A 27,170-nucleotide genomic window follows, 5' to 3' on the forward strand; every position below is an offset into this window, starting at 1 on the left:
TGGAAACTTTAAGAAAACAAATGCGTAGCCATCATGCGTTATTAAGCTCAATTGCATGCTGTTCTGCAATGTAGGTTACAGTAGAATAGGTCATGCTGAAAATTTGGATCTTGAACTTGATGTCAACAAAAAAATCTTCGTCATTTTGGATGTATTATAAAATATGCTGCAGATGTCACTAATGTCAAATGTATTTAACTGTTATTACACCATATATTTGCTTTGAGAATTGTTGACAGCAAGAGGTTAAATTACATCAATAATTTTGACATTTTGATTAATTAGAAAATAGCAATATATTGTATCCGAACGTGCTTTCATGTAACAGTACAATATATGCAGTTTATATACATGTAAAGAGGACTACTGTTTGACAGCATTAGTAAATTATGAAACTGATTATTATTTTGCAGATATTCGCAGTGGCTGTACAGGCAATTCGTTGGATTCATCCTATTTATGTAACATCTGAAAGAAATTACACAAGACTAATGATGGAAAGAATGGGAACTGATTGTTCCGCTCTCATTAAAGATATAAATGAATGGCATTTTGCTCCGTCAAAATTAATGACTCTCCCCTTAGACGGCACAAAGGAGAATTACATTCGAAGAAATGTTAAAGAAGCTATTTTTTCCGTTGTCTCGCCAACACCATTAGCAACAAAACTGAAATTGGTGTCATATTCTGAAGACGTTCTTATTAATATTCTCGATATGGATCCATCTATTTCGAAAACATACGACTTTTCGGAATTCATAGCAGGGAATAAAATACTACCAAGTTGTACTCCTCTTGCACATAGATATGGGGGGCACCAGTTTGGGTTTTGGGCTATGCAGCTAGGTGATGGTAGAGCACATTTGCTTGGTGAATATGTGAACAGGTACCGTATTTCGTTTAAGTAAATAATGAAATATTAATAGTTATACATTTTAAGTTGTAACATTTAAGTTATTATTATTGTTATCCAAATATTGAAACCCTATTTTACCTTTGGTATATTAGGGTTGTAGTTTGTTACATGTGAAATACATTATGTAGTGATAATACACAATTTTAAAGAATTAATAGTAGGTGCAATCTCTCTAACAGAGCAGGGGAACGTTGGGAACTACAACTAAAAGGTTCAGGAAAAACACCCTATTCAAGAGACGGTGATGGCCATGCAGTACTTCGTTCATCTATTCGAGAATTCCTGTGTTCTGAAGCAATGTACTATCTTGGTATGATGTATGATAATATTTTTTTCTAGCGTTATATTACATTTGAATGTGCGCATGCAAGAAGGTGACTTCTCCAAAAGGGCAAGTTTTCAGAAGGTTAAAACTGATTTATAGTCACATGTCTTATTGCACAACTTCATTACAACATATCAATAGACAATGCTAATGCCTGCCTTTCTGAGGTATTATAAGCAATGAATTTTATTTGCATTTAGTACTAGTACAAAGCAGTTGTAACCTTCTCCTGAAAACTTGCTCTTTTGGAGAAGCCATCTTCTTCCATGTGCACATTCATTTGTAAATGATAGTGTCTATTTCAAAGTCACATGTTTCTTAATTTTAAAAGTAGGTGACATCGTAACTCTCCCCGCCCCTCAATTCTGTAAAAATAGTCACAGACCTATTTGCATTTTTTTCTGTTCACTTATTTTTTTTTTATAAAGCATAAAGAAATCTGAAGGGATGGAAATGAAAGTAACAATTTCATATTTTGAATTACAGTTAATAGTGGATTTCTGATGTTATATTTTCTTCAGTATAAATGCTAGCTTTGAAAAAAGTAAATGATTTTGTAGAAAACTATCCAGAGAAGTAATATTTTATAATACATTTTCTCCACCATTACTGCTTAACAAATTTAATTATCTGTCTGTCTGGGTCCTAACATTTTAATTTGTAGTTTGGTTGATCAAAAGTAATATTTTCAAAATGTGCAATTAATTTTAAATGTTTTGAATGAAATAGAAATACATTTTTTTCTCGCAAAATTAAACTCCAGTATTAAAAAATAATTCAAGATAGTTGAATAGTGATACAAAAATGACGTACATTAAATATTGTAAATTTTATATTTCAAGGTGTGCCAACATCCCGGGCTGCCGCAATAGTAGTGAGTCAAGATCCAGTTCTAAGGGATCAGTTCTATAATGGATATCCCAGAACAGAGAGGGCAGCAGTTGTGCTTCGTTTGGCACCTTCCTGGTTTAGATTTGGATCTCTGGAGATTCTGGCACACAATAAAGAGATGACATCATTAAAGAAACTAATAGATTTTATAATATCTGTAAGTCTTTTCTAGTGTAGCATTATTTATTTATGTGGCAAAAAATTAAGAGATTAATAAAATACTTCGGTAGACGTTGAGGTTCTTTGTGTATGTTTTTTTTGCTCAAGTTCAAGCTTGTGACCATCTTGTCGCAGCCGTTTCCTCCATCTATATTCCATTATGCAATGTGGTAGTTTCTTACATAGCATTCTTGATGAAATATGCTGCGTCCATTGTAGTCTATAATACTGGATTCAATCATAAGTTTCTTTCCAACAACTTGTAAACATTCTACTGTTCTGAGGAAGTTAATTTCAAATCTTTAATTTGTTTAAATATTCATCTTCTTTTATAGCTCGTGGCTGACAGGAATATAGGAGGGTTGGGACTGTCAATATGTTAAATAATTTTGTATCTCTTCCCTGTTTTTGTTGTAGAGAATTTATCGTTCGAAATTCTTGAGTAGCATATATATTTTGTAAGGTACTTACAAATTACTTAAATTTGTTACTAAATTAAGCAAGAAACTCCCAAGAGACAATATCCATGATTTGGAAATGGTGTGCCTATTTTCTAGTCCGAAGTAGTATTTTTTATTATATAGTAAATTCTGGCAGCAAAAGATGGAAAAAGACGACAAAAGCTGCCAACTGACATCTTATGCATGGTTTATTGAGAATAACTGAGGAATAGATATTAAACTAACCCACTTTATCTACCTCCTCATTCTACCCTACACCTTATAAACTTTTCCTACTCTAATCTAATCTAACTTCAAACCTGCTGTAAACCGAAGTTTATATTGTTACTTTGCATGTTCTCCTACTGAAAGTTAAGTTGAGAAGAGGGGGCAAGTTATTCCAGCTCCTGTCTTATTGTTACTTTGTTACTTGCTGAGAGCTGTCTGTATAGACATGGAGCCATTCATGTGTTGGGTACCTGGAATTTGTAGTTTCTATAGCTGATGTATTGACGATGGGTGCATTTTTGGGATTTGGTTATAGGTTCTCGTAGTTTTTAAGTTGAAAGACATGGGTTAAGAATAAATTAAAATATTCTCTTTGGGATTTGGTATGTTGTGAGTTTGATATGTGATTATCTATTTTTTTTTATATAAAGCTGATTTGTGTTTTCAACTTTGTTTGGTTTTCTTTTATCGTAATTGGTATTGGGTTTTTAAAGTTTGTGTTGGGGATTTTCATGGGTTCTTAAGAATTTAGTACACATCTTAATTCTTAACTATTTTATTGTAAGCCCTCGTCTATTTAATTGGAAAATACATCACTGTGAATTCCTTTCTCTGGACGTGGTTGTTCACAGGAGCATTATCCAGAAATCGATCTGCAGAGCGAGAACAAGTATCTGCAGCTGTTCAGTCAAGTTGCGCAGAAGACCATGGATCTGGTGGTACAATGGCAGAGCATTGGATTTACCCATGGTGTGCTCAATACAGACAACATGAGTATGCTAGGCATCACCATAGACTATGGACCTTTCGGATTCATGGAGGCATATGATTCACGCTTTGTTCCAAACTCCTCTGACAAAGAAGCGAGATACTGCTTCGAACGTCAGTTTCAGGTACAAGGTTTATGGTGCAGAGTGTCCCACTCATTGCACAGCTCATTCTTTTTAAAACAAGAGATTATTCTGAGACAATGGGAACAATAATAAGAACTACAATAAACAAAATCTAGTGAATCTTACTGTAACATTCAATGCCTACTCATAACCTACATATACATAGTTAAATTCTAATGGTTGTTGTAGACTACAGTGGATACATGTTCTCTAAGTACTAGCCCTGATCATAAGAGATTGATCAGTCTAATACACTTTCAAGACATCAATTTCACTATGCTGCCATCTAACGACTGCAAAAGAAGTCATGTTATAATCCTGATGGAATTGCAGCTATGCTTCCATCTAGTGATCGTTACCAAAAATTCACTTTTGACAGTGGAGATCCTGGTGGTTCTCTTTTATATGTTGCTATTTCATAACATGGAAATGGCCAATCTGATATATATGTGAATAGGGATACTAGGAACTTAGCTAGGAAATATTCCCACACCATGTAGCTCAATATGTCATTCAACTTTTATTATTATTGTAAGGCTATCAGATTAAGAGGGGTGGCTGATGTCACTGCAATCTAAGTGAAGATAAGGCTCTTGATTGTTACCTTCGAGTAATCCGTCTAAGGTCATCATGGCGTCCCTTCATCTACTTTAATTAGCCTTAATATGTTTCAGTGGGATATTGTTCCTGTGCCAGCATTATGTTCCCTGAACCAAAATTTAAATTAGCTGTTGTCTTGTTTAAACAGAGCTGCCAGAAATTACGACATTAACTAAATGTTTTATAAATCCAAACAAATTTTGCAAATACTTACAAGCACATTAAGCAGGCTAAATTCAATTTATGAAAACAGTTCTGTGAATCTTTTACTAAACTCGATTAGATCATTGTAACTATTCCAGTGACCACTAAAGAAGCAGAACTTTTCATCTCTAATTCGAAAAGAGTTAAAAATATATAATTATGCGGAATACAAAATGAAAGAAGGCTAACGTTTTGCACTTGCCATGTGTTTGACTGAAAAGCAGCTGTTAGAATCACCAGACTTCAGCGAACTTCTCACAGACCAATTTGCAGCACTAAAGAAGAGAAGGGTTGACTTTATTTACGAGTATGAAACACATCAGACAGTACATCTCACATGATATGTGTCAGAGGAAGAATAATTGTTCGTATACATGATTAGTGTAAGCTACTCTGCGATGTATGCAATGGAGGGGGAAGGGCACTGGCTACCCTAATCCATTATCTCCTGGCTTAGTTGCCGCATGAGCGATGCCTTATTTGTGTCACTTTTGAGGTTCAAACCTGTCTTTGGATAACTGACTAAACAAACAATAAGTTAAGAATCATACTATTGAATAATAACTTATTATAATTGCCTTTCTACCATTCCCTGCCTACTAAGAGCTTATTTTACGTCTCCACTTACATCACAAACTTCTCAGATTTTAATACCAGGAGCCATAGTTAAAAAAGTACTGAAAAGTATTTTCTTAAAAATATTTTATATCAAGATCAGAGTGGATACCAACCCACTCAGAATTACTTTTTATTATGTCTGCACAGCACTCTACTAGGTGTTCAGTTCAAAGTGTGTCATGGCTTGCTGTATGTCGTCATATGGCAGAAGCGTATTACCTATGTGCTAGAGAAGTTGCCTAGCAAGTACGGCATTCATTCAGAAGAGAACTTGCCCATACGTACGGTAACGCCAGTAGTGGCAGGAATGTGAACTGTTTGGAAACACTTACTGAGGTGAGTTCTTTTCTTACTGTCGGGATATGGGGAGAGGGTTAAGACGATTACTTACGTACAGTATTTGTTGACATTAACTTGGACGGTCAACATGGACACGGCGCATTTGATTTGTGTTGTGGAATGTTGTGGTACACAACCGATAACAAATACCCTGCGTATGACTTGCCCGCGCAAAACACAGTTCGAAAGAGGTTATGGTTGCACACAGACCGTACAGACCGCCATCTGTTGCTATGACGTTCAAGTTATACCGTACACGTTCTCAAGTTCAGATTGAACGCCTTGATTAATAGGCAACTTCTCTGACATAAAAGCTGAAACTCGCTTCAAATCGCTGACTCATCAACAGTGACGTCATGACACACTTTGAAATGAACACCCAGTATAAGTCATCATATTTGAATGCATTAAAAACCAGTCCAGTTTACCAGGTAGACAATATCTAAGAGTGCCTTTGTTGTGTACTACATTTTCTTGTTGATTATTAGATTGCAGAATGGAATTTGGAGCAACTGTCACAGGCCATCATTCCATTACTTGACGAGTCACAGACTGTCGAGATAACAGGAGTGTTGCAAAACATCATACAGGATTCACAAAACAAACTAAGGTATGAAAAGTGAGTTTTCTCTTGGCTCTGAACACAGTCTTCCATGATAAGCAAACCCGGTCTAAATACATTGTCCACTATTATGATTTCTTTTGTGTATTTTATTTTATGGATAACAGTGAATAAATAGTGTAACAGTGACAGGAAATGGAAATTACCATCATAATCTTAGGATAACGAGTGGGACTCATGCTCTTCACACTGAACTTGGGTGTGGGTTGGAATCCCACTTGGCTTTATTGTATTTTTAACGTGAAACATTTATGCGCATGACATTCGAGAAATCTGGTCACACTTTCTGTCAATATGGTGACCTCATTAATTACAGTAGGCCTCGAATGACTGAAATTATGATTTGCTTAACCCATTTCTATTCATACACAAATGGGGATTAATAAATGCAGGAAGAAAACATAAATAATTAATTTAACATACAGTCTTATTCTAAAGTACTTAACTGTGATATTAATTTCAAAATCAATCCAATTCTCTGTAATAGTACATTATTCATTATTCATTACAATTTCAAAGAACTCACTGATGTGTGAATAGTTTCGATTATCAATAAATCTGCATTGTTGTCTTGAGATTAGGCCTCATGGAATGAGAAAGAAATTATGGAATAATAAACGAGAAGGTTCTGCCTTGTTAAATTTGAATGCAGGGAGTATATGAAGACAGAAATGAAAAATATAAATTTTATTTCAAATCACAAACACCTTTACAATCTCAACCATGCTGTCAATAATAATCACGAACAGCATAAACGTTTCACGCAATTCGTCCCTGTCACTTTTTTCTGAGGTTTCCTCACTCGCTTCACCAAAGTACTATCTCACAATAATAGCTAACCATGCAGTTGATAAACCATTGTTAAATAACCAATAAAATATTGAATGAGAATTGTTGACTTACATTAATTTTTTCTGGTAATGTATAAAAAGATTGTTACAATCAATTAAATAAGAAAATGTTGAACTTGTCTGTAAGTGACAAAGACAATTAATGTTAAATTTTATCCTGGAAATGAATGTATTAGATGATTTAGATGATTTTATGTTGAGAGACATTTAACATTTGTGTGTTTGTACTTTATGAATAACGCTTTTAATCTATGGAGTTTGTTGTTCCTTTACAATGTTTATACAAATTTTCAAGAATTTCACTTTTGACTTTAATGATGGATAGGCATGTCTGGTTTGTTTGTTTGTTTGTAGTCCACATTATAATTTTAACTAGCATATTAATAGTTACTCAGAAGTCAATGTAACTCTGTGAGCATCCAATTACCTAGTCATATTCTGTCCATTAGTAGCCAACACTTGGTCGACCTATAGAAGTTTGGTACAAAAGATGTACTTCTGAAAATACAGACATAGCTGAGTAACTGTTCGGAAGGCCTACTTGAGCCATATTCATATTAACCTTTTTTAAACCCAAAATCATCTCAAGATCACCCTGGATATTACTTAATTTGTTAATGGAATGTTAAAAACATGTTGCATTTTAATAGTCTGACAACAAGCATAGAACCAAAATCTGGAATGCCATTAAATAGCTGATTGAATTTTTTAAACACATTTGTATAAACAGGTTCTACTGTGCCTAATTTCAGAGACGCATTTCGTAAGAAACTCGGCCTGCGGACAGATGTAAACGAGATAGACAACCAGCTCCTGACGATGTTGCTACAGATGATGGAGGAGACTGGAGCTGACTTTACACAAACGTTCAGGCAGTTGGGAGATATTCCAATGGCAGACCTAAGAAACCCAGATGAAGTCAAGAAACACTGGTCACTTCAGAGGTTATCCAACAACAAATACTTCCTAACATTTGTTGATGCATATGAGAAGAGACTTGCAGAAGATGGTCAGTATAAATACTGAATATACAAAAGTAAATGACAAAAATATATTCTTCAACCTTTAACGAAGATCAGACTGATCTCTGAATTATTGCGTATTTTCAAAATAATATAAATTAAGCAGAATTTTGCAGTGGTATTAGAAGATATTCTTTTTGACCGCAAGGGAATGGGAACATACATTATGTGTCTTAATAAAGTCTGTGGTTTTAATTGCGGGGGGGGGGGGGGGGGAGATTGGTATACAGGCAGCTTTCCATCATGAACTGGGTTCTTTTACGTACTGTAAATCTACAACACTGGCCTCCCAGTTTTACTTTCCTCCAGGGGGAAGTCATGCAAAGGATATGAACCAACGAGACCACTGAAGATGAGTTACCTGATTTTATTTTTGTTGAATGAAAGCAAAATTCATTTTTTCTGATTGCATATTCAGATCTACTCTTACTATCTTCAAACAGAACTTCATGCTAAGTTGAATTTTTAATTCTACAGGTACAACAGATTCAGAAAGACGACGTATCATGTGCAAAATAAACCCACGTTATGTTCTGAAAAATTGGATGGCACAGTCTGCAATTGAAAAAGCGGAGAAAGATGACTTCAGTGAAGTGCAGTTTCTTCTCAATGTTCTTCAGAGTCCATACACAGTCAACGAGGAGGCAGAAAAACGAGGTTATGCTGATCCTCCACCCAAGTGGTCATCAACTATCAAAGTCAGCTGTTCGAGTTGATATTCTTGGGAACAGATCTGTTTCTTTATTACTGTTACAAATAATTATGCTCTGTAGTAAAAAAATTGTAAATGTATGTAAAATATCAATTTTTAAATGGGTTGAGATATTTTAGTAGGATATATATGTATATATGTTTCGTAATATTGACTTCCAGAACAGAAATTATATATATCAGAAGAACCTTTATTTTGAAAATAAGTAACACTGTTACAACTTATATAAAAAAAAATTATGTAATAAACTCATTAAACTGAAACGAAACTTACTTTTATTTCTGAATTTTGTTTTTCTTTCCATAGAAACCGAACACCACCAAATTTCGCTCTATGTATCATGATTTATCTTAATACAAGACGCATGTTTGATATGGCAAAGAGTTCTTGAATATGCAATATTCTACATCTTTTATCTGAAAATGTTGCCATTTCTTCATTACCATAACAGAATATGGATGTTTTTGTCTGTTTCTTCCTTCATGCAACTGCATATAAAACAAACACACTTGTCCATGAAATTCTCCTGTACCTATTTTATTGCTGATATATATAGAAACACAACAGTGAGAGTAAATATTCAAGTTTAAATTAGTAAGCTCTATTGTCTCCCCTTTCTCGACGCTGTCTTCCCCAATCCTGCCCTTGACGGCTGAAATTCTGACGATCTCGGAATCCTCCTTGGTTTCCACCACGACTGAAGTAGTTTCCTGAAAAAGAAAAAAAAAGACGATGTTTGGGCCATTACTTCAGGTATCACACATCTCCCCATATCATAAAAGAATATTCTCATAAAATCTGGATATGCAATTAAAAACAAATGACTTTTCCATATTTTGTAAAACCTCTTACAGTACACACATTCATGATGTTTTTTGGCAAATGAAGCAAAACATTATGAACTTCTTCGAATGTAATAGGATAGTTTAAAAACATTGTAAATATTACTGTATTTCATTTATCAAAGCTGTAAATTGCAATATCTAAATATAAGTCAACCATTATTTGATTGCACATGGCAGGCAACATAAGATACATTCATTAGGATATACCAGATGGCACAAAAGTCACTCGACACTACAAAATTGTATTTATTTTTATCTGTTATGTTCGAAATGCTTTCCTCCTGCATCAGCTGGCATACACTGTTACAACCAAAGCCACAGCAGCAGTGTGTAGATTGGACAACACATACAGTTGTATTGATGTACCCAGAAAAATTATTGTGCAGTAATTCAGCGAAGTTCTGGTAACCTAGTAGGCTATTATGAAATGTAAAAGCACGAAGAAAAATTGGAGTTGTAATAAGTTTGAAAAGCATTTCTCTACGAACAGTACACTTATCCCAAACTTGAAAGATCTTAAAAACAACAAACCTTGCTTCATTTCGAAGATACGTTCATTCGAATCTACAAAGTTGTTGACCTTGTCTGTCAGCTGCAGTGCAAGGGACTGCAATCGGCTTGGTTCACTCCTGTGCATCACAACTGTTTGTGTTGGATCATCCAATGATGCCTGCAAGAAAACAATTTGTAAGCCTCTTCCTGCTGTAAATTACTGTATTTTAGGCTAGACAATATTAGTGAAAATCTGAATGAAAATTACCACATACCAACAATCATTCCAATACTAAACTACAGTCTAGAAACTGCCATAAATAACGTTCTTAAAATTATCGGGAAATTTATCACTGCTCATTAGACTTATCAATTATCATATTTTTTTAATTAGTGGCGGACACTTGACTTCCGTCCCCATCTACTGGACTTACCAGATTCTTAGGTTGATGGTTCTGATGCATTATATACTATGCTATATATACTATATACTATCAATAGTCTCTAAACACACACCTTCATCTCAAACAGCAGAAATAACTAAAATGCTCTCTCAATTAATATCGCTCAATAAAAGAATTGTATTCCAATGGATACCATCCCATTGTGGAATCCTGGGAAACGAGAATGTGGATGCTTTAGCAAAGAAGGGCAGCACTTCTACTTACAAACCTGTTACTAAATCTACGTATTACTCTGTGAAAAGATTTATTAAATCTACATACTTAGACTTCAACAAACAAAATTTAATAACACAATCCCAAGGGAAAAAATGGAACTCTCTGCATCAAAATCCACAGTTAATTCCCGATTTACCACGAAAATCGTCTGTAGCTGCATTTAGATTGGCAACAGGCCATGCTTGTTTGGCCAAACACCTGCATAGAATAGGAATATATCAGTCCCCTAACTGTCCATTGTGCAACTCAAACCAAGAAATGGATTCGGAACATCTCAAAATCTGTGCTTCAGTGGCTGGCCATGATAATATCTTTGAAAAATATTGGAGTGCAAGAGGTCAAATGACTTCATTGTCACATGCCTGGCATTATAAAACAACAACAACAACTATGCTTTGCTGGCAGACAATCATGGCCCATTAAAACAGTTATACGAAAGTCTTCAAATGGTATTGTTAATGCAAGAAGCTAATAGATCATTAATCAGAATGAGCAATTTCTTCTGACAGAGGGGATGATGTACTTTTAATTCAATGAAAAGAAGAAACATAATATAAAAACCAAAACAGTCAAGGACATTCTGTGTTCTGTGTCACAACATAACACAAGCTGTAAATACAATTTAAGGCTATCAAAGTTGGAAATAACATTGAAAATTCATCATCATCATCCTCTGCCCTTCTCTTTTCGTTAGATGTGTGTGTAAATTAATTACCTTAATTACCAACACATCTGCTATTCCATTTCCAAAATATATTATTCCTCAATATGCAGATCTATGTAACATAAAATATGACAGAATTACTCACCATAAGTTCCTCATTGATGATCATTTTACTAATAATGGAGTGAACAACAGCTTTCTCCAGCTCGAACATCTGTGCAAGAGTTGGCATGGAGATGGAATCGTATACGTGTGAATAAGTGAACAAATATGTCCGGAGAGCTTCTTCCTGGATCAGTCGTGTCAGCATCTTTCGTACTTTATCAGCTTGGTAGAAGAGATCCCAAACCTGCACAAACAGAACACATTCATAAAACATCACTTCGCATTTTAAAACGAAACTCCTAGGGTGAATGGATAACAATGCAGACTAGTACATGACCTGTGTTCGAATCTCTCTATTCTTAACTTTTTTTCTCCCCCTCCTTTCCTTACTGTACTATTTCCAACTGTTCAATAATGTTGTACATTATCATATTTATAATCTGTTTATATTCTAGTGGCCAATATCTTGGTTTTTACGTCACTTTTCTTCCCTAGTTTTCCAATATGGACATAACTTCTTTTCGTCTATCCTTACTGAAAGCACTGTAGATGGTATGCATTCAGATCATCTTCTTTTCACACAACACAAGTGTGTCTGTTCCCATTATATTTATTCTTTCCAAATGATGTGCCCAGCAATCATGGCCAGTCAGGATTCAGAATCTTGCAAAATCTTTATGATCTGAAGAATACAAAGCTGTCTGTCTACCCATACTTCATCTTTATATTTTCTGTAATTTCTTTCAGGTATGAGTGGTTTATTTTTTGTTTTAATTTCATATGCTACTGTGTGTAAAAATTTCGATGAGTTATGGTAGGGTCCTGTGGTATTGTAGAACCTTTTTTACAACGAAATCTGGTATTTCATTAACAACAAATCCAACATGTAAAAGGATCCATTTAAGTACAATAAGCACTATCACCTTTACTTTTTAATTTCGCTTTAGAATATGCCATTAAGAAAGTTCAGGATAACAGGCAGGGTTTGGAAATGAACGGGTTACATCAGCTTCTTGTCTATGCAGATGACGTGAATATGTTAGGAGAAAATCCACAAACGATTAGGGAAAACACGGAAATTCTAGTTGAAGCAAGTAAAGCGATTGGTTTGGAAGTAAATCCCGAAAAGACAAAGTATATGATTATGTCTCGTGACGAGAATATTGTACGAAATGGAAATATAAAAATTGGAGATTTATCCTTTGAAGGGGTGAAAAAATTCAAATATCTTGGAGCAAAGTAACAAATATAAATGACACTTGGGAGGAAATTAAACGCAGAATAAATATGGGAAATGCCTGTTATTATTTGGTTGAGAAGCTTTTATCATCTAGTCTGCTGTCAAAAAATCTGAAAGTTAGAATTTATAAAACAGTTATATTACCGGTTGTTCTGTACAGTTGTGAAACTTGGACTCTCACTCTGAGAGAGGAACATAGGTTAAGGGTGTTTGAGAATAAGGTGCTTAGGAAAATATTTGGGGCTAAGCGGGATGAAGTTACAGGAGAATGGAGAAAGTTACACAACGCAGAACTGCACGCATTGTATTCTTCACGTGACATAATTAGGAACATTAAATCCAGACGTTTGAGATGGGCAGGGCATGTACCACGTATGGGCGAATCCAGAAATGCATATAGAGTGTTAGTTGGGAGACCGGAGGGAAAAAGACCTTTGGGGAGGCCGAGACGTAGATGGGAGGATAATATTAAAATGGATTTGAGGGAGGTGGGATATGATGATAGAGACTGGATTAATCTTGCACAGGATAGGGACCGATGGCGGGCTTATGTGAGGGCGGCAATGAACCTTCGGGTTCCTTAAAAGCCATTTGTAAGTAAGTAAGTTCTTATTCTCTGTTATGCAATCTTAACAATTCCTGACTTTCAGCAATCGACAGAACTATTGTATATTGATAATCTTGTACTGGATTTCATATATGTCAAGAAACACATTTCCCACATGTACCAAGTTATGGGTCTCTGATATGAACAAGAATGGTATTTAAGCATCTGTGAAATTTAATAGATGGTAACTAATATCATGGTAATGTACAAAATCATCAAACAGTAGAAAATAATAAAAAAGGGATAGGGGAGAACTTAAGTACAGAGATTTGAATCTAGGACGTCATGGATACTGGTCTGCATAATTATCTATTCAGCTACTCTGAGTCTTGGAAAATGATGTGTAATAAAGAAACTTAATAACACATTACAAAATGACTATCTCTTAAAAAAATGTTAAATGTCTACACATAGAAGCTAGCTGTCTGTAAGTCTACTCTTCAAACTCTACAGCTGAATATGTTTTCATTAAACTGTCGCACTTTCCATCAGTGACCCCCTCTTACACCACAGCAAAGTACTTGACAGCTTAGGCATATAAAGATGTTTTATTGGGTTCCCCTGTAATTGCTATCCTACTTTTGTCTTAATAATCGGCATCCTGGCACAATGTAGTCATCTTCATATATTGTACCATGAGCAACCCTTACGAGGCAAAATGATTTACAGCTTCAGCACAAAATTCAGACAATTTAATAAACTTATCTTGTTACCTTGGCATTCATCTTCTCATTGATAATGAAATTCTTGCAGGCCAACCAATTGCCATTACGCATGGCCTTTGAAGCTGCGACGACATGTTCTCGCATAGATTCTGGAGGTCCAACCAAGGACTGACGTTCACTTGACCTCAGTTGCTGGTAGAAAGTCTTGGAGATCATACGACGACGAGCATCGAACTCGTGGGCTAAATTAGAAACAAATGATTGCAATATAAAATATTTCAGATGAAGTTCCATTAACAATTTTACTAAAATATATTATATTTCATGTGCATCATTCCGGAATAAATTACTCTTTACAGACAGACGTAATGTTGAATAAATTTTTCGGTTATCAAGGATATTGAAAACGTGTATTTCTGTAAAAAAAAAGACCTTGCTATTCTAAGGGCATTACTGAAGTGCAAAGTCCCCCACAAGGGGCATCACAGTTTCAATAGCGAACTAATATATATAGAATATTGCGCATTGAAAGATGTGTACAAAAAAAAAAAGACACACACAAAAATAACTCGGGGGGGGGGGGGGGGGAAGGATTACATGACGTGAATTCTACGTTATATAACCAAAGCTAGAACATCATCTGACCACTGGAAAGAGGCTGCAAAATGGCAACAATGCCACGGGAGGTGGCTGGTCAAAGACATGTTGCTGCAATTGAGAAGTGTGTGTTGTTAGGAAATTAACTGAGATATCCAAAAATAAAAACAACGAAAAAAGGCATTTTATGTGTTATTCTTTTATTTGAAATTCATATTTTCATGATGCTCCCAATGGCAGGAACAATATGTCTTTTGAGACACCCTTTAGATCCGATTCTGTTTGCTCCATATGGTAGGATGACATGAATATGGAAGAAGACAATATGGATCAAGATGAAGGTGATGACGGTAAACTGAGCATCAGGGTCCGGCATCGAAAGTTGCCCAGCTCTTAATGGATAGAGGACTGTGACTGTACATGGGAATTATGGTGTAATGGAAAGTCTGTAGGTGAATAACAAGATGCCAAATGTCTGGCAATTAAATAAATAAATAAATATATAGAAAATATTAATACACAATTTTTTTTGCAACAATGGAATTGTTACATGTTTACATCATCACTGTCTACATAATGATGGTGATGCCAGTAAGACAGCATTTTTCAAATTGTTAGCTCAATTATCTGTCTGTGCTCTCTGGGATTACAAGCATTAATACTTTATGTGTGTGTGTGTGTGTGTGTCTAATGCCTACCCACTTCACTAGCGTGATTTATGAAAGTAAGTATTTGTGCAAAATCGAAAGTGTGTTTGTGCCAATGCTTCAAAGTTTGAACTGGGATATAAAAAATTAAAGTACAAAATCAGAAAAGTTCCTTTAAGAGTAAAAATCTCTTCGTCCCCCTCTAAACTCAAACATTTTAAATTAATTTCTATAACGAGAAAGAGTGTATGTGTCTATTTCCCAACATCTTTTTCACTTACCTACCACTTTTCCATAAATTGAATCCTCTGTATTGGCAAAATGTTTGTAATTATTGAAATATACTTGTTATATTGTAAATAATGTCCCAGTAATGGGATTAGAAAGCAATGAAATAATATAAAACAAATAAATTTGTAGCAGCCAAAGAACTGTAGTTCTACTTGGCACTGCTGCATGTTACCATATTTGTTATAGAGTGTTTTGTACTATTAGAACACAAAGATGACACTGTGCTGTGGAGAAGAAAACTCTTCTCACCTGCCATGTAGGGAATCTCTATGAGCATGGCTGACACCAGGTACACACACTCCAGCAGCTCCAGGTTGATGTGCATGTGGAACGGCATCTGTCGCTGCTTCTCAATCTTCTCCTGCTCTTTGCTTCGCTCATGTTGTCTCTGTAAACCAGCAACCACATACACACTTCTTCAGCAATTCAGGATTATCAATGTTGCAGATCAGACAGATAACAATCACAATCTCAAACTATAAAAGCACCATTTCCGAGGAGAGAACCAACCTGAGGAAGCAATCCTTGGGCCAGCAGTTCCTTCACTTTTCCAGTCATCATGAGATCTACCAAACAGTTGTGAGCATCTTTTATGTTGGCATGTCGGAAAGCACACAGACCAAGATGTGCCATCGTGCGGTTGTACAAGATCTGCATAAAAGTATGACAAGTTTTTTTATTTTTATTTTAGTAGGTTATTTTACGACACTTTATCAACATCTAAGGTTATTTAGCGTCTGAATGAGATGGTGATAATGCTGGTGAAATGAGTCCGGGGTCCAGCACCGAAAGTTTCCCAGCATTTGCTCATATTGGGTTGAGGGAAAACCCTGGAAAAAACCTCAACCAGGTAACTTGCCCCGACCGGGAATCGAACCCAGGCCACCTGGTTTCACGGTCAGACGTGCTAACCGTTACTCCACAGGTGTGGACTAGTATGACGAGTTAAACACATATAAAGACAACAGTTGTTCAAAAAAATTTTGGAGCACAATATTTAAACTGTAAGAAGAGGTAGACAGAGTGCCAGTGAAATGAAGGCAAGCAAGAAATAAGAAAAACACAAAGAAGAGGAAAGCAACAAACTAAAAGTTAGAAACAAAGCAGCAATAGTATGAATTTTTGTAGGAAGGTGAAAAAACAGTTGCTGAAATCGACAAGTTTTTAAACTGGCCTCAATTTTCATATTTATTACTTATCCATCTCATGGATTTATACCTAAGTAGCAGATCATGTGAGAGTTAAAACATCTCCAAAATGGACGAAAATGGGCTTCCTTATTTGAATCTACCAAGGTAAACAGCAGACCTGAATGTCATCCATCTGTTGGAATCGTTATAAGTGACTACTAACAACTGGGCCATCTACATAAAACATTAAAAATATATTTCCTGCTGCATATGACTGAGGTGAATGGGCAAAGGTAGGTTACACAATATTTCGCACAAATGAGCAAACACACAACACAAAACATACAGATACTGAAGACTGACTTGCACATATTTCAATGTGTGATGAAATGTCTGCACAACACACCTGAGTGGCAGGATCAGAGTGCTGGATAGTCTCCTGCAGATGTGACATGAGGATCAGATCTCGGGCCTGGAACCAGTTGTCATGCAGTGCGTGGTGATAGATGTGTGACAAGATTGCTCGAGTACGTAGTCGATCAGTGCTGTCCTTTGCATATACATACTTGCAAAGCTTCTCCATCACCTGCACACTTGTTGTTGCATCCACTGTAATCTCACCCTTAAAAATAGCAACAAATTAATCTGTTAAAACATGAACTATTTATTTTTATTTATTAACGGATAAAAATAACTGTATGGCAATTGGTAATGAATGAGTAAATGAAGAAAGTGAAAAATTGATTGAAGGATGTGAAGAATAAAAGTTACAAAAGATGGTTGGCTTAAATATTAAAGGAAAAAAGAGTGGAAGGAATATCAATAGTAAAAGAGTTACCAGTAAATAGAATCTTATGGAATAAGCATATTTTTAAAACAACAAAAATGGTATATAAAAAAACATTACTTAAGATTTTTCATTCAGAGATTCAGCAGAATTAATAATAAAGATAAACAAAATTATAAACGAACAATATAAGTCAGTGAAAATATATGTTGGTGTGGGGAAAAAAAAATACAAAGTTGATTCGTAATTCTCCAATAGGAACAGCAGTGACTACCTTCAAACTAGTAACTGAACATGACTGTTGACAGTGCATCTCTTCGGAATTGGAATTTATACACCACCAAAATGTGTTCTCTGCAGAGAAGAAGATTCAACTATAATCTAGCAGCACATACCAAACTGCAAAGCTATCAATATTTCAGATAAAAGTGTTATTGTAATAATATCACAGGCATTTACTAGCATATCAGAAAACAAATAAACACAATCCAATGTTCAGAGTATTTGATTAATTATTATTTCGGAGTGTGATAACTTATGGTGCAGAATTGTAGATATCAAATTCAAAAGTTAAATCTAAACTAGAATCTACAGAAATGGAGACCTCAGAAAGTCTGCATAATGTTAAAAATTAGAAAATGAGAAATGAGGAAATTAGAAGGATGGATTATTCCAATTCTACCTACATAATTAATTGTATTCATAGTAAATAATTGAACTGGTATGGCCATGTCTGAAGAATGACAGATTACTGAGACAGATATTGAAATGGATACCTACAGGAAGAGGGAAGAAGATCACGGGTTACATGAATGGAGGAAATTAATACAGAAATGCAACAGAAAGGTTTAGAACAAGGAGAAGGGGAAAGCAGAGAAGAGTGGATAAGAAGAATTTGGGCACAGAAAGATGCTTGAGCATTGCTAACCTGTTTATAATAATAAAACATGGAGTACAGTGACTTTGAAGATATTCTTGGATAGTATACTATCTACTAGATATGGTTTATAACACTTCCAGACAATATGAAGCAGGGTAAATTTCTTAATAACAGGGTTGAAATGGTGTATGAACAGTATCTCAGATTTTTTAGTTTGCTCTTCACCTTGCAACCCAATGTGTGAACCATGCTATCACATTCTGATAGTTCTGAGAAAATGAAGAAGCTGTCTGGCTTTAGTTTATATTTGTAAATATGTACAATTTCTGACGAAATCGCGTTCAGAGTGTATGTGTCACAAGCTGTTTTGTGTATAATTATAAAATCATGTACAACCAAGCTGCTATAGCTACACCAAGGAACGGGAAATTTAATACTTTATGGAAGAAAAGAATGAACTATAATGTATGCATATGAAGGAAGGCTCACGTGGCTAAGATGAGATTCATGAGGCAAACTGTAGGATGCAACACCGAAGAAATGAACACATACAAATGATGATGTTCTTGTATAGTTGAGAAAACACAACTTAGCCTAAAATCTTCATGAATTGTACCTGCTTCTGTTTCAAGACATCTGGATCAAACTTGTAATAAAGATGTTCAATTTTACGCAGATAGATACGACACAGCTCTGCTGACATGCTCTGACGCTCCAGGTACTCTTGCACTTTGTCAATAATGGCTGCCACTCTCTTCTCGTCTTTCAACCTGGAAAACAAGTTAAAGGTGAAATCAGAATTTGGAAATGCCATAATACAAATTTAATCTAAATTTTCATGTATTAATACATTGTGAGATATCAAACAGAAATTACAACTTCCTTTAATTAAAGGAAACTTTACTAACAACACACAAATACACTCTACTTAGAAATATTTTTATTGAACAGAACTAAACTCTTGCAGAAGTTCCTAAATAGTCTTAAATTACCAAGTTATTATTTTTTCCCCTCTCTCTTCCTTTTTTTATTATCTTGATATATTACTTAATCGTTTGTATCTGTATGCTATATAGTACGATTTTGCTATTCGACTTTCTATGTCTTGTAACCCAAATGTATTCTCCTATTATAGTCGCGATGCTGTTATTTCCGGCGTGACTCCGCCTCTTTGCTTACGTCTTAGGAAGTGAAGGCTCTAAAAAGTCTAAGTAGGTAGTATCGTTCGCCATTTTTGTTTTTTCGTTCCCGAGCTACCACACGAGGAATCTATTTGCCACACTGTTAAACATTATCATGTCGTAGCTCCTATGATAATAAATCAAACGCACTGTAATTCAGCAAATAACTGAGCGGCAAATAATGTCTTCGTGTGCTTTCTGCGAACGCCAACGAAAGAGCCAAAATGGTGGGCGATTATATTAAGTATTTATCGAGCCTTAAGAAATGAATAACGTCTTCATCAGCGAATCACAAGATATGCACACGTTTAAATGTAGCCAACCTGCAACGCGATTGGCTGCCAGAAATTAGAGTGACAGGACTATAGTATATTAGCTGTATATTATATCTCAAGTGAATTAATCGTCGAATTTATCTCGAGCGGTTCATGACTTTTAAATTGTATATATTCCCCTATGTTATGTAACTGATCTTAATTATGTGCAATTTTCTACTTTATTTTATATTCTCCTTATATTATGTAATTGATCTTGACTATTTGTAATTTTCTACTGTATTTTATGTAATTTCTAAGGTATCTTCTCTTGTGTTGTTTTATAATCTATCATATAATTTTGTATGTCATGTATATTATTGAAACCTGTTTGAGTGGAAGAGAAGGCCTTAACTCTTCCAGGCAAAATAAAACAACTACTACTACTATAATCCCTAAAAGTTATCTGACATTGTTACCTCTCGACATATTCATTGCTGTGAGGGTCGCACTCTTTGAGAAGCTTGGTGAATTCTTCATCCAGACGCTCCACCATGGTCAATACACAACCTCGCACCTTGTAGGGGGGCTTATCGAATATCTCGTTCTCCTCCAACACATGCTCACCAATTGTGATGTCTGGTGTGGAGAGCAGCAAGTCCAGTGTATCTGAGATCCCATCCAGCAGCCTGAACAGGAAGCCAATCAATTTTTTGCAGCACCATAATAAAATGAAGAAAATGTAAGAAGTGTAGAATAATATTTCACAAGTGCAATCGCTTGTATCTAATACAGTCTTACTTACTTACAAATGCTTTTAAGGAACCCGCAGGTTCATTGCTGCCCTCACATAAGCCCGCCATCAGTCCCTTTCCTGTGCAAGATTAATCCAGTCTGTATCATCATATCCCACCTCTCTCAAATCCATTTTAATATTATCTTCCCATCTACGACCAAATCTCATAACCTTATTCCTTTGCTGTGGTCATGCCAGAGAATCAGTCCCATTCCAAGGCTTATTGTAAGGTTTCGTAACAAGCTGCTTTTTATGGTGATGGGTTGTTAGCCCTCCGCCCAACCCCCAAGCTGGAGGACCACCCCTTATTGTCTGTCCACAACTGCTTATTCAATATATTCGCAGCTACCCTCCATATCTGGAGGCCATCTCCTCTATCCGCGCCATGCCGTGGTGATAGGGACCCACAATACAGTCTAGTAGTTGAAAAATTATAAGACAAAGCAGTTGCACACTTACTTGGCCCAGAACTCTGGCTTCATCGCATCTGACACTTTGGGGTTGTAATCAAAGATGGCGGAGACAATGGCGAACTTGATTTTGATGGCAACAGCAGGCCCCAGATGGTGTGCCTCAGCCACGCTCTGCAGTTCGTGCAGGAGCTCGATCTGCTCTCTACGGTCTGTTCGCTTCTTGCCTCGTGCTGCTATTATCTCACTCAACTTCTTCACCACCAAGTTCACGTCAATCTCAGCATCTTTAGCAAACATCTTCGGCTTCTCCTGTAAATGTACAGGAAAGCACATGTTAACCCTTTGCAGTAGAGCATGAAAAATGCAACACTTTCCCAAAATTATTATAATTCCTTCATGAATGAATATTTAGTTAGAAAATGCTTTGCGTAATACTATTAATTAAAATACATAATAATATGATTATAAATTTTACATTATGTTAGAAACATCCTTTTGTATGATAAGATTCAAAACAATTTTCGCAGTAGAACATTTATTTTTTGGGCAGGGAGATCATTGGAATTATCCGAACTTTGAATAAAACAACATCTATTTGTGTCAGATTTCGTGGTATAGAATGAAATATGATGCACATGACGAAATGTAACTCTCTTTCACACTTGGGCAAAATGAATGATATTTTTGTAGCAGTAGTACTTCAAAATCTCATTTTAATGTTTCAATTTTTAAGGAGTGAACTCGAAGTCCCAAAAGAACTACCATAAAAACGATGTAATTTATTTCCACTTTTAAGGAATATAGTCGAATGAATTTCCGAATACACAATTCTTTAACATAATGTCGAACTTCTTTCAAATGTTTGTGATTGATTCTTGTACAAAGTATAATCACACCACTATGGCACTAGCAGCAATACAGTGCGTGCACTGTAGAGCGGATTTGCAACTGAAAATAAGTGTAAACACACTGTAACTGATATTGCTGTTACGAGGAAATGACGCCATGAATAACAATATTATAATCTCATGGGAAACTTTCGTTTTTGGATATATATTCATATGGCCTGTTTTGTTTCATTTCCTGTCACGAATCACCTCTTGAAGTTTGTCCTCACATTTTAAGTTTATCGTGTACAAATACTACACTAGATTATTAGGTCTATATACTCATGCAATAATATGTAAGTACACTGCCACCATTACACCGCACCGAAACAAATATTCAAGGCTTGTTAAAATGTAGCAACTTTTTTAATTAACACTATACATAAATATGTGAAAACAGTGTAATAAAATGCACAGAAACATTAACTGTAACTCACTCGGTCAACAACAACAGAGCGAGACTAAGAAGAGGGAAGAGTAAATGGCATTTTGCGAACTTGCGTGATCATTTTGGTAAGTTTTCAGGCACATAAAAAAAAAAAAAAAAATCTGCAGACCAAATGTTGCAGCACTGCGCCCAATACTATTTCCTCAGTAACTTCAGTGAGTGATTTCTCCTAGCGCAGCAACAAACTAATCAAAAGTCACTCACCAATGGAATAATTCCTCCCTTGACTCTCTCCCATCCTCCTTCGCCATCTTCTTCTTCCTCTCTCCTCTGCTTCCTTTCTTTTTCTTTACGTTCTTTATTTTTCTCCTTCCGTTCCTTCTTCTCTTCTTCCTCCTTTTCAGTATTTCTGCAATATACAATATAAGAATAAGTACACAGGAAAGAAGAAAACCACCACACAAATAATGAACAATTCTCTCAACAGCTCATTTAACACAAAAATTATTTAGAATAAAGATATATAATACATCGGCCTCTTCTCAGCCTCCCATATGGCAGTGGAGTTTGCATTGTCAATAAAGAAAGAGCAGAGTTAAATTTAACGAGACTCTTAAAAATCGACAAGAGTACATTTTTACTATTTTTTATCTATTAACTATTTTTTTTATTTTTACATTTTTTTATCTCACAAGGGGAATACATGGAGAATGAGGGAATACAAGTAGAACAGAAAAAATACAAGGAGAACAAGGGGAAGGCAAGAGGAAGAGAAATGCAAGAACAATACAAGGAGAACAAGAAAAATCCAAAAAGAAATACTTTTTTGTAGATCTAAGCATTTTTCAGTAGTGTACATTGTTAATGTTATTATGGTTTTTATTTTAATTTTAAATGTATTTGTTCTATCTTGGTTTTGTACTTATCTCTGTTGTTATAGTTCACAACTGTCTTTAGCATCATTTCGTTGCTCATGGCATTAATACAATAAAATAAAATGAATAAATATCTGTATTTTCCAGAGTTCACGGAGTCTAGTTTTGTTTTTCAATCTATACTATTCTTTGTATTTTACACATGGGCTTGCCCATCATTAGTGGTGGGACATTTTTAGTAATGTTAGCCAAAATAATTGTTCAAATGAAGCTTTGTTTCTTATTATTAATTATACTATAGTAATCATGTTCTGAAAAGTTAGTGTTATATAATATAATGCATTAAATATGTTGTTGTTGTTTTCTAATGCCAGACGTTTGACAATAAAGTCATTTGACTTCTTGCACTCCAATATTTTTCAAAGATATTATCATAACCAGCCACTGAAGCACAGATTTTGAGGTGTTCCGAATCCATTTCTTGGTTTGAGTTGCATAATGGGCAGTTAGGGGACTAATATATTCCAATTCTATGCAGGTGTTTGGCCAAACAATCATGGCCTGTAATGCATTAAATATGAGTTAATATGTGGTGTGAAAAATTCTGGAACATTTCAACATACAACATGCTTGTATTTTATTGCTCTATTAAACTAAAAGATTACAGTAAACTACTGTACATTAACATTTAATATGGAATGAAATATTACTACTTCTGCTAATTCTCTGAATAATTTAGTTTTTGAAAATATACAAGCACTCGAACAGAATTAATTATCTACCAAAAGTATCAGTGAGCTGATGTCAATGATGTGATTTTTCTGGTCCCCCCCCCCCCACATTATAGTTACAACGGTTACAAATAAATTAAAAATTCTTTTGTAATTAATGAATACATATTACTACAAATATGAGCCTATATTCTTCGAGTTACCTCTGATTGAGGTTCTAGATGACACATCTATTATCAGGCAGTACACCTCACTTGACGATATATGTCAAAGGGGGAACAATTGTTGCATACATCTTAAGTCTGATTAGTGAAATAAGTTACTAGTCAGTGATGTATGCAATGGAGGGAGTAAGGAACTGACCACCCTTCTCAATTATCTCCTTGCTTAGTTGCCTCATGAGTGATACCTTATTTGTGTCACGAGATGCCAACCAGTCTTTGGACTGTTGTCTAACATACATTCAAGTTAAACCAAGTTTGATTAGAGAAGCATTCTTAAGTTACGAGTATATATTTTTGACACTATGTCATGGATAAGCCCATATTCTAAATACAATGGTTATAACACGATCACAGAACTATTTCACATGACTACAGTGACAGTATTATTATACCCACCTCTTCAAGAAGCGCTCCCTGATGCTGGCATACATGGTCTCATCATCACTGCTGTCAGTGTCACTACCGGAGTCACTGCCCCAGTCTGTAGAGTCCTCGCTTCCTTCATCATCCTCCACAGGCTTCTGCATCACAAGAGAAATGATAAACATACAAACAAATAGGTAAAGAAAGTGATGCCTCATCTGTATTTTGAGCATATGCAGCGAAATGTTTTCTACAAAATAAAATGGTACCATTATAGTAGTAGATACTCACTTTTCCGATCTTGGGTTCAGTAGCACTAGACTCAGAGCCTCCTCTTCTAAATGACGTTGTCCTTGTATCCTCAGGTTCTGAATCTCCCTCGCCCTCTGCAGAGCAAGAAAATGAATCCCATTAATAGCCATATAAACAAGAGCCAACATGGATCAAAGTTAGTGTAGTATTTATAGGAAGCATAGGCATCTCTGACTATTTGCGCCATTACACTCAGGTTGTTTTAAAACATGGCATTTAAAATAACTACAAACCAACACAAAATGGCAAATCTATTCTATCAGAGACCCCGGAAGGCTCTCGGAGTGACAAGATGTCAAGACTTCTGTTATTTTAGTTTATTATTAAGAACATTTATTAGATCATTTTTATGCCATGAACTTCTGGGATCCATTTATAAGCTATAAAATAAATTCAGTGTTAAGGAAGAAAGATACAGTGTAAAAATAGATAGAAAAATGGCATATTCCACTATAAATCGTGCAAAATCTGGTGAGAAATGATGAATCAGAGAATGTCGACTAACTGAATAAAACCAACACTGAGTCTCCACATGCGAGATCATCTGATCATGTTTAGAAATAAAAGTTGAAATGAAAAATAAAAAAAACCTTCAGTATATTACATTTCAGTTCTCTGTGATTCCACAATTTCTTCTGTCGACAATTTCTCTTCACAAGACTGAGACGGAGAGAGAGAGGCCAGCTTACCTTTCTCTTCGTCCTCTTCATCATCAGCCTGATCGGGATTTTCTCGGAACTTCGTAATATCAACTTCGAACTCCTTGTTGTATTTACGAAGCTTCTGACGTAAAGAAGTAAGAGATTTTGAGTTGTTCTTTGACATATTCTTCCTGTGAAAAAAAAAAAAAAAATGAAAAATATATCAGAGATTGCTGACAAGTAAGTTATACTAATATGCCTCTGAAATTATTTTCTTTTCTCCTGCAACGTGTATTATAGATCTGTTGGATACACCCTTAATCGAGGGAGGTCTTCAATTACACTGCACTCTGATAAATATAGTGAAGTACGGAGAACAATGAACAGATAGAACCATCAGAATATACCCAAAACTATATATATGGACTGCCACAATAAATACCTACTAAAGTAAAGGCCTATGATATTTTTTTGACATAATAAGTACTGAATAATGGAGTGACAAAGATTTAAGTAGAAAGGTAGCTTAGTCTTCATTCCATGACTTGGATATCTGCTTCTTGTGGTTCTTTCTAACGAACAAACTTATCCACTCCCCTCATAATATTAGTATCTCATCAAGTTCTCGCATAAGCAGCCAGTGCGTGACTCATCTGCTCTGCAATTTCATTGCTACTGAAACTACAATAGCCTCCTCAACTGCCACCTGAACAGAACCCTTTATGCTTTACTTATTTTTTAAATCTTATAGTTTACATTGGTAGCTAATTATTTTCTTAATGCATAATTTGTTTCACTGTTAAACTGAAGAATTTAACTTTCTCTGTAAAGTAAAACTTTACAAACCCAGATTATAACACAGAAGTTTACAATTTACACACAAAAGTTACAATTTACAAAAATTATAAACATTGTAAAGCAGATCCCTCCTAGGGGTTTCATAAAAATAATATTTTTCTGTTTGTACTTTCCCTTTGTCAGTAACAACACTACACTGAAAACTAAAAAACCTTATTCTCTCACCTTCCTTCACGATCCTCCCACACATCATTTATGAAATCTTCCATCTCCACAAGACAACGCAAGTAGAAACGTGGGGTCTGCCCCTTCTCCTCCTTATTAATAACAGGAAGGGCTTTTGTGTAAGCACGCATAAGCTCTTCAAAGCCTGTTAAAATTACACATGACATTCAGTTTATATGGTACGAAAATAAAAAAGTAATTACTGTTAATAAGCTTGAAAACTATGAAGGTAGTAACCACTTTAGGAAGACAATAGAGGCTGTATAAGATCAGTGAAGTCTAATAATTGAAAGATGATGAAAGAAAAATGACAGACCTACAACTGATATAATCTGAGGGTTAATGAACCATGCTTATGGTCTTTCCTTCTAGACTGTACTGTACCCTCTCAGAGGGCACAAGATTCCTTCTACACTCTCGTAGTTCTCCGATTCTCTATGCAACAGAAGAAGCTACCTCACTACTATCTGACTCAGTAAACAGTATATCAGTAACATGTCATATAATACGAGGTTTATTTATTTATTTATTTATTCTTAAACGGGAAAGGCATGTTATACAACATAGTATGACATTTTTATAACTCTCATTTTCAAGAATATGGCGAGGAAGAAGTGTCTGTACATAGAATT

At 35.3% G+C, this 27,170-nt stretch overlaps 2 protein-coding genes across 4 annotated transcripts in view; one reads left to right on the forward strand and one right to left on the reverse strand.

Annotated features, from left to right (window-relative positions):
- LOC138701080 (protein adenylyltransferase SelO-like) lies at nucleotides 1–9,106 on the forward strand. Of its 3 annotated transcripts, none has more exons than XM_069827640.1 (8): nucleotides 1–70; nucleotides 414–886; nucleotides 1,096–1,226; nucleotides 2,084–2,289; nucleotides 3,592–3,852; nucleotides 6,102–6,223; nucleotides 7,839–8,095; nucleotides 8,586–9,106. In XM_069827640.1, the coding sequence occupies exons 1-8, from the start codon at nucleotides 56–58 to the stop codon at nucleotides 8,822–8,824; spliced, it is 1,704 nt and encodes a 567-aa protein (XP_069683741.1). In that variant the 5' UTR covers nucleotides 1–55; the 3' UTR covers nucleotides 8,825–9,106. The 3 variants fall into 3 exon arrangements, with proteins under 3 accessions (XP_069683741.1, XP_069683742.1, XP_069683739.1); XM_069827641.1 differs by having other exon boundaries at nucleotides 38–245; XM_069827638.1 differs by having other exon boundaries at nucleotides 38–886.
- eIF3c (eukaryotic translation initiation factor 3 subunit c) overlaps nucleotides 8,990–27,170 on the reverse strand; it is a 21,152-nt gene continuing 2,971 nt past the window's right edge. Inside the window, exons 4-18 of the mRNA XM_069827636.1 lie at nucleotides 26,539–26,683; nucleotides 25,564–25,706; nucleotides 24,854–24,948; nucleotides 24,596–24,720; nucleotides 22,634–22,778; nucleotides 21,141–21,403; nucleotides 20,365–20,574; nucleotides 19,067–19,220; nucleotides 17,190–17,405; nucleotides 16,164–16,304; nucleotides 15,903–16,041; nucleotides 14,167–14,360; nucleotides 11,647–11,850; nucleotides 10,197–10,335; nucleotides 8,990–9,530 (exon numbers count right to left, since the gene is read on the reverse strand). Coding sequence (XP_069683737.1) covers nucleotides 9,412–9,530; nucleotides 10,197–10,335; nucleotides 11,647–11,850; nucleotides 14,167–14,360; nucleotides 15,903–16,041; nucleotides 16,164–16,304; nucleotides 17,190–17,405; nucleotides 19,067–19,220; nucleotides 20,365–20,574; nucleotides 21,141–21,403; nucleotides 22,634–22,778; nucleotides 24,596–24,720; nucleotides 24,854–24,948; nucleotides 25,564–25,706; nucleotides 26,539–26,683 — 2,432 coding nt within the window. The 3' untranslated portion in view covers nucleotides 8,990–9,411. The remainder of the gene's footprint in view (nucleotides 9,531–10,196; nucleotides 10,336–11,646; nucleotides 11,851–14,166; nucleotides 14,361–15,902; nucleotides 16,042–16,163; nucleotides 16,305–17,189; nucleotides 17,406–19,066; nucleotides 19,221–20,364; nucleotides 20,575–21,140; nucleotides 21,404–22,633; nucleotides 22,779–24,595; nucleotides 24,721–24,853; nucleotides 24,949–25,563; nucleotides 25,707–26,538; nucleotides 26,684–27,170) is intronic.

Source organism: Periplaneta americana, chromosome 6, assembly GCF_040183065.1.
Source record: "Periplaneta americana isolate PAMFEO1 chromosome 6, P.americana_PAMFEO1_priV1, whole genome shotgun sequence".
NCBI lineage: Eukaryota > Metazoa > Arthropoda > Insecta > Blattodea > Blattidae > Periplaneta > Periplaneta americana.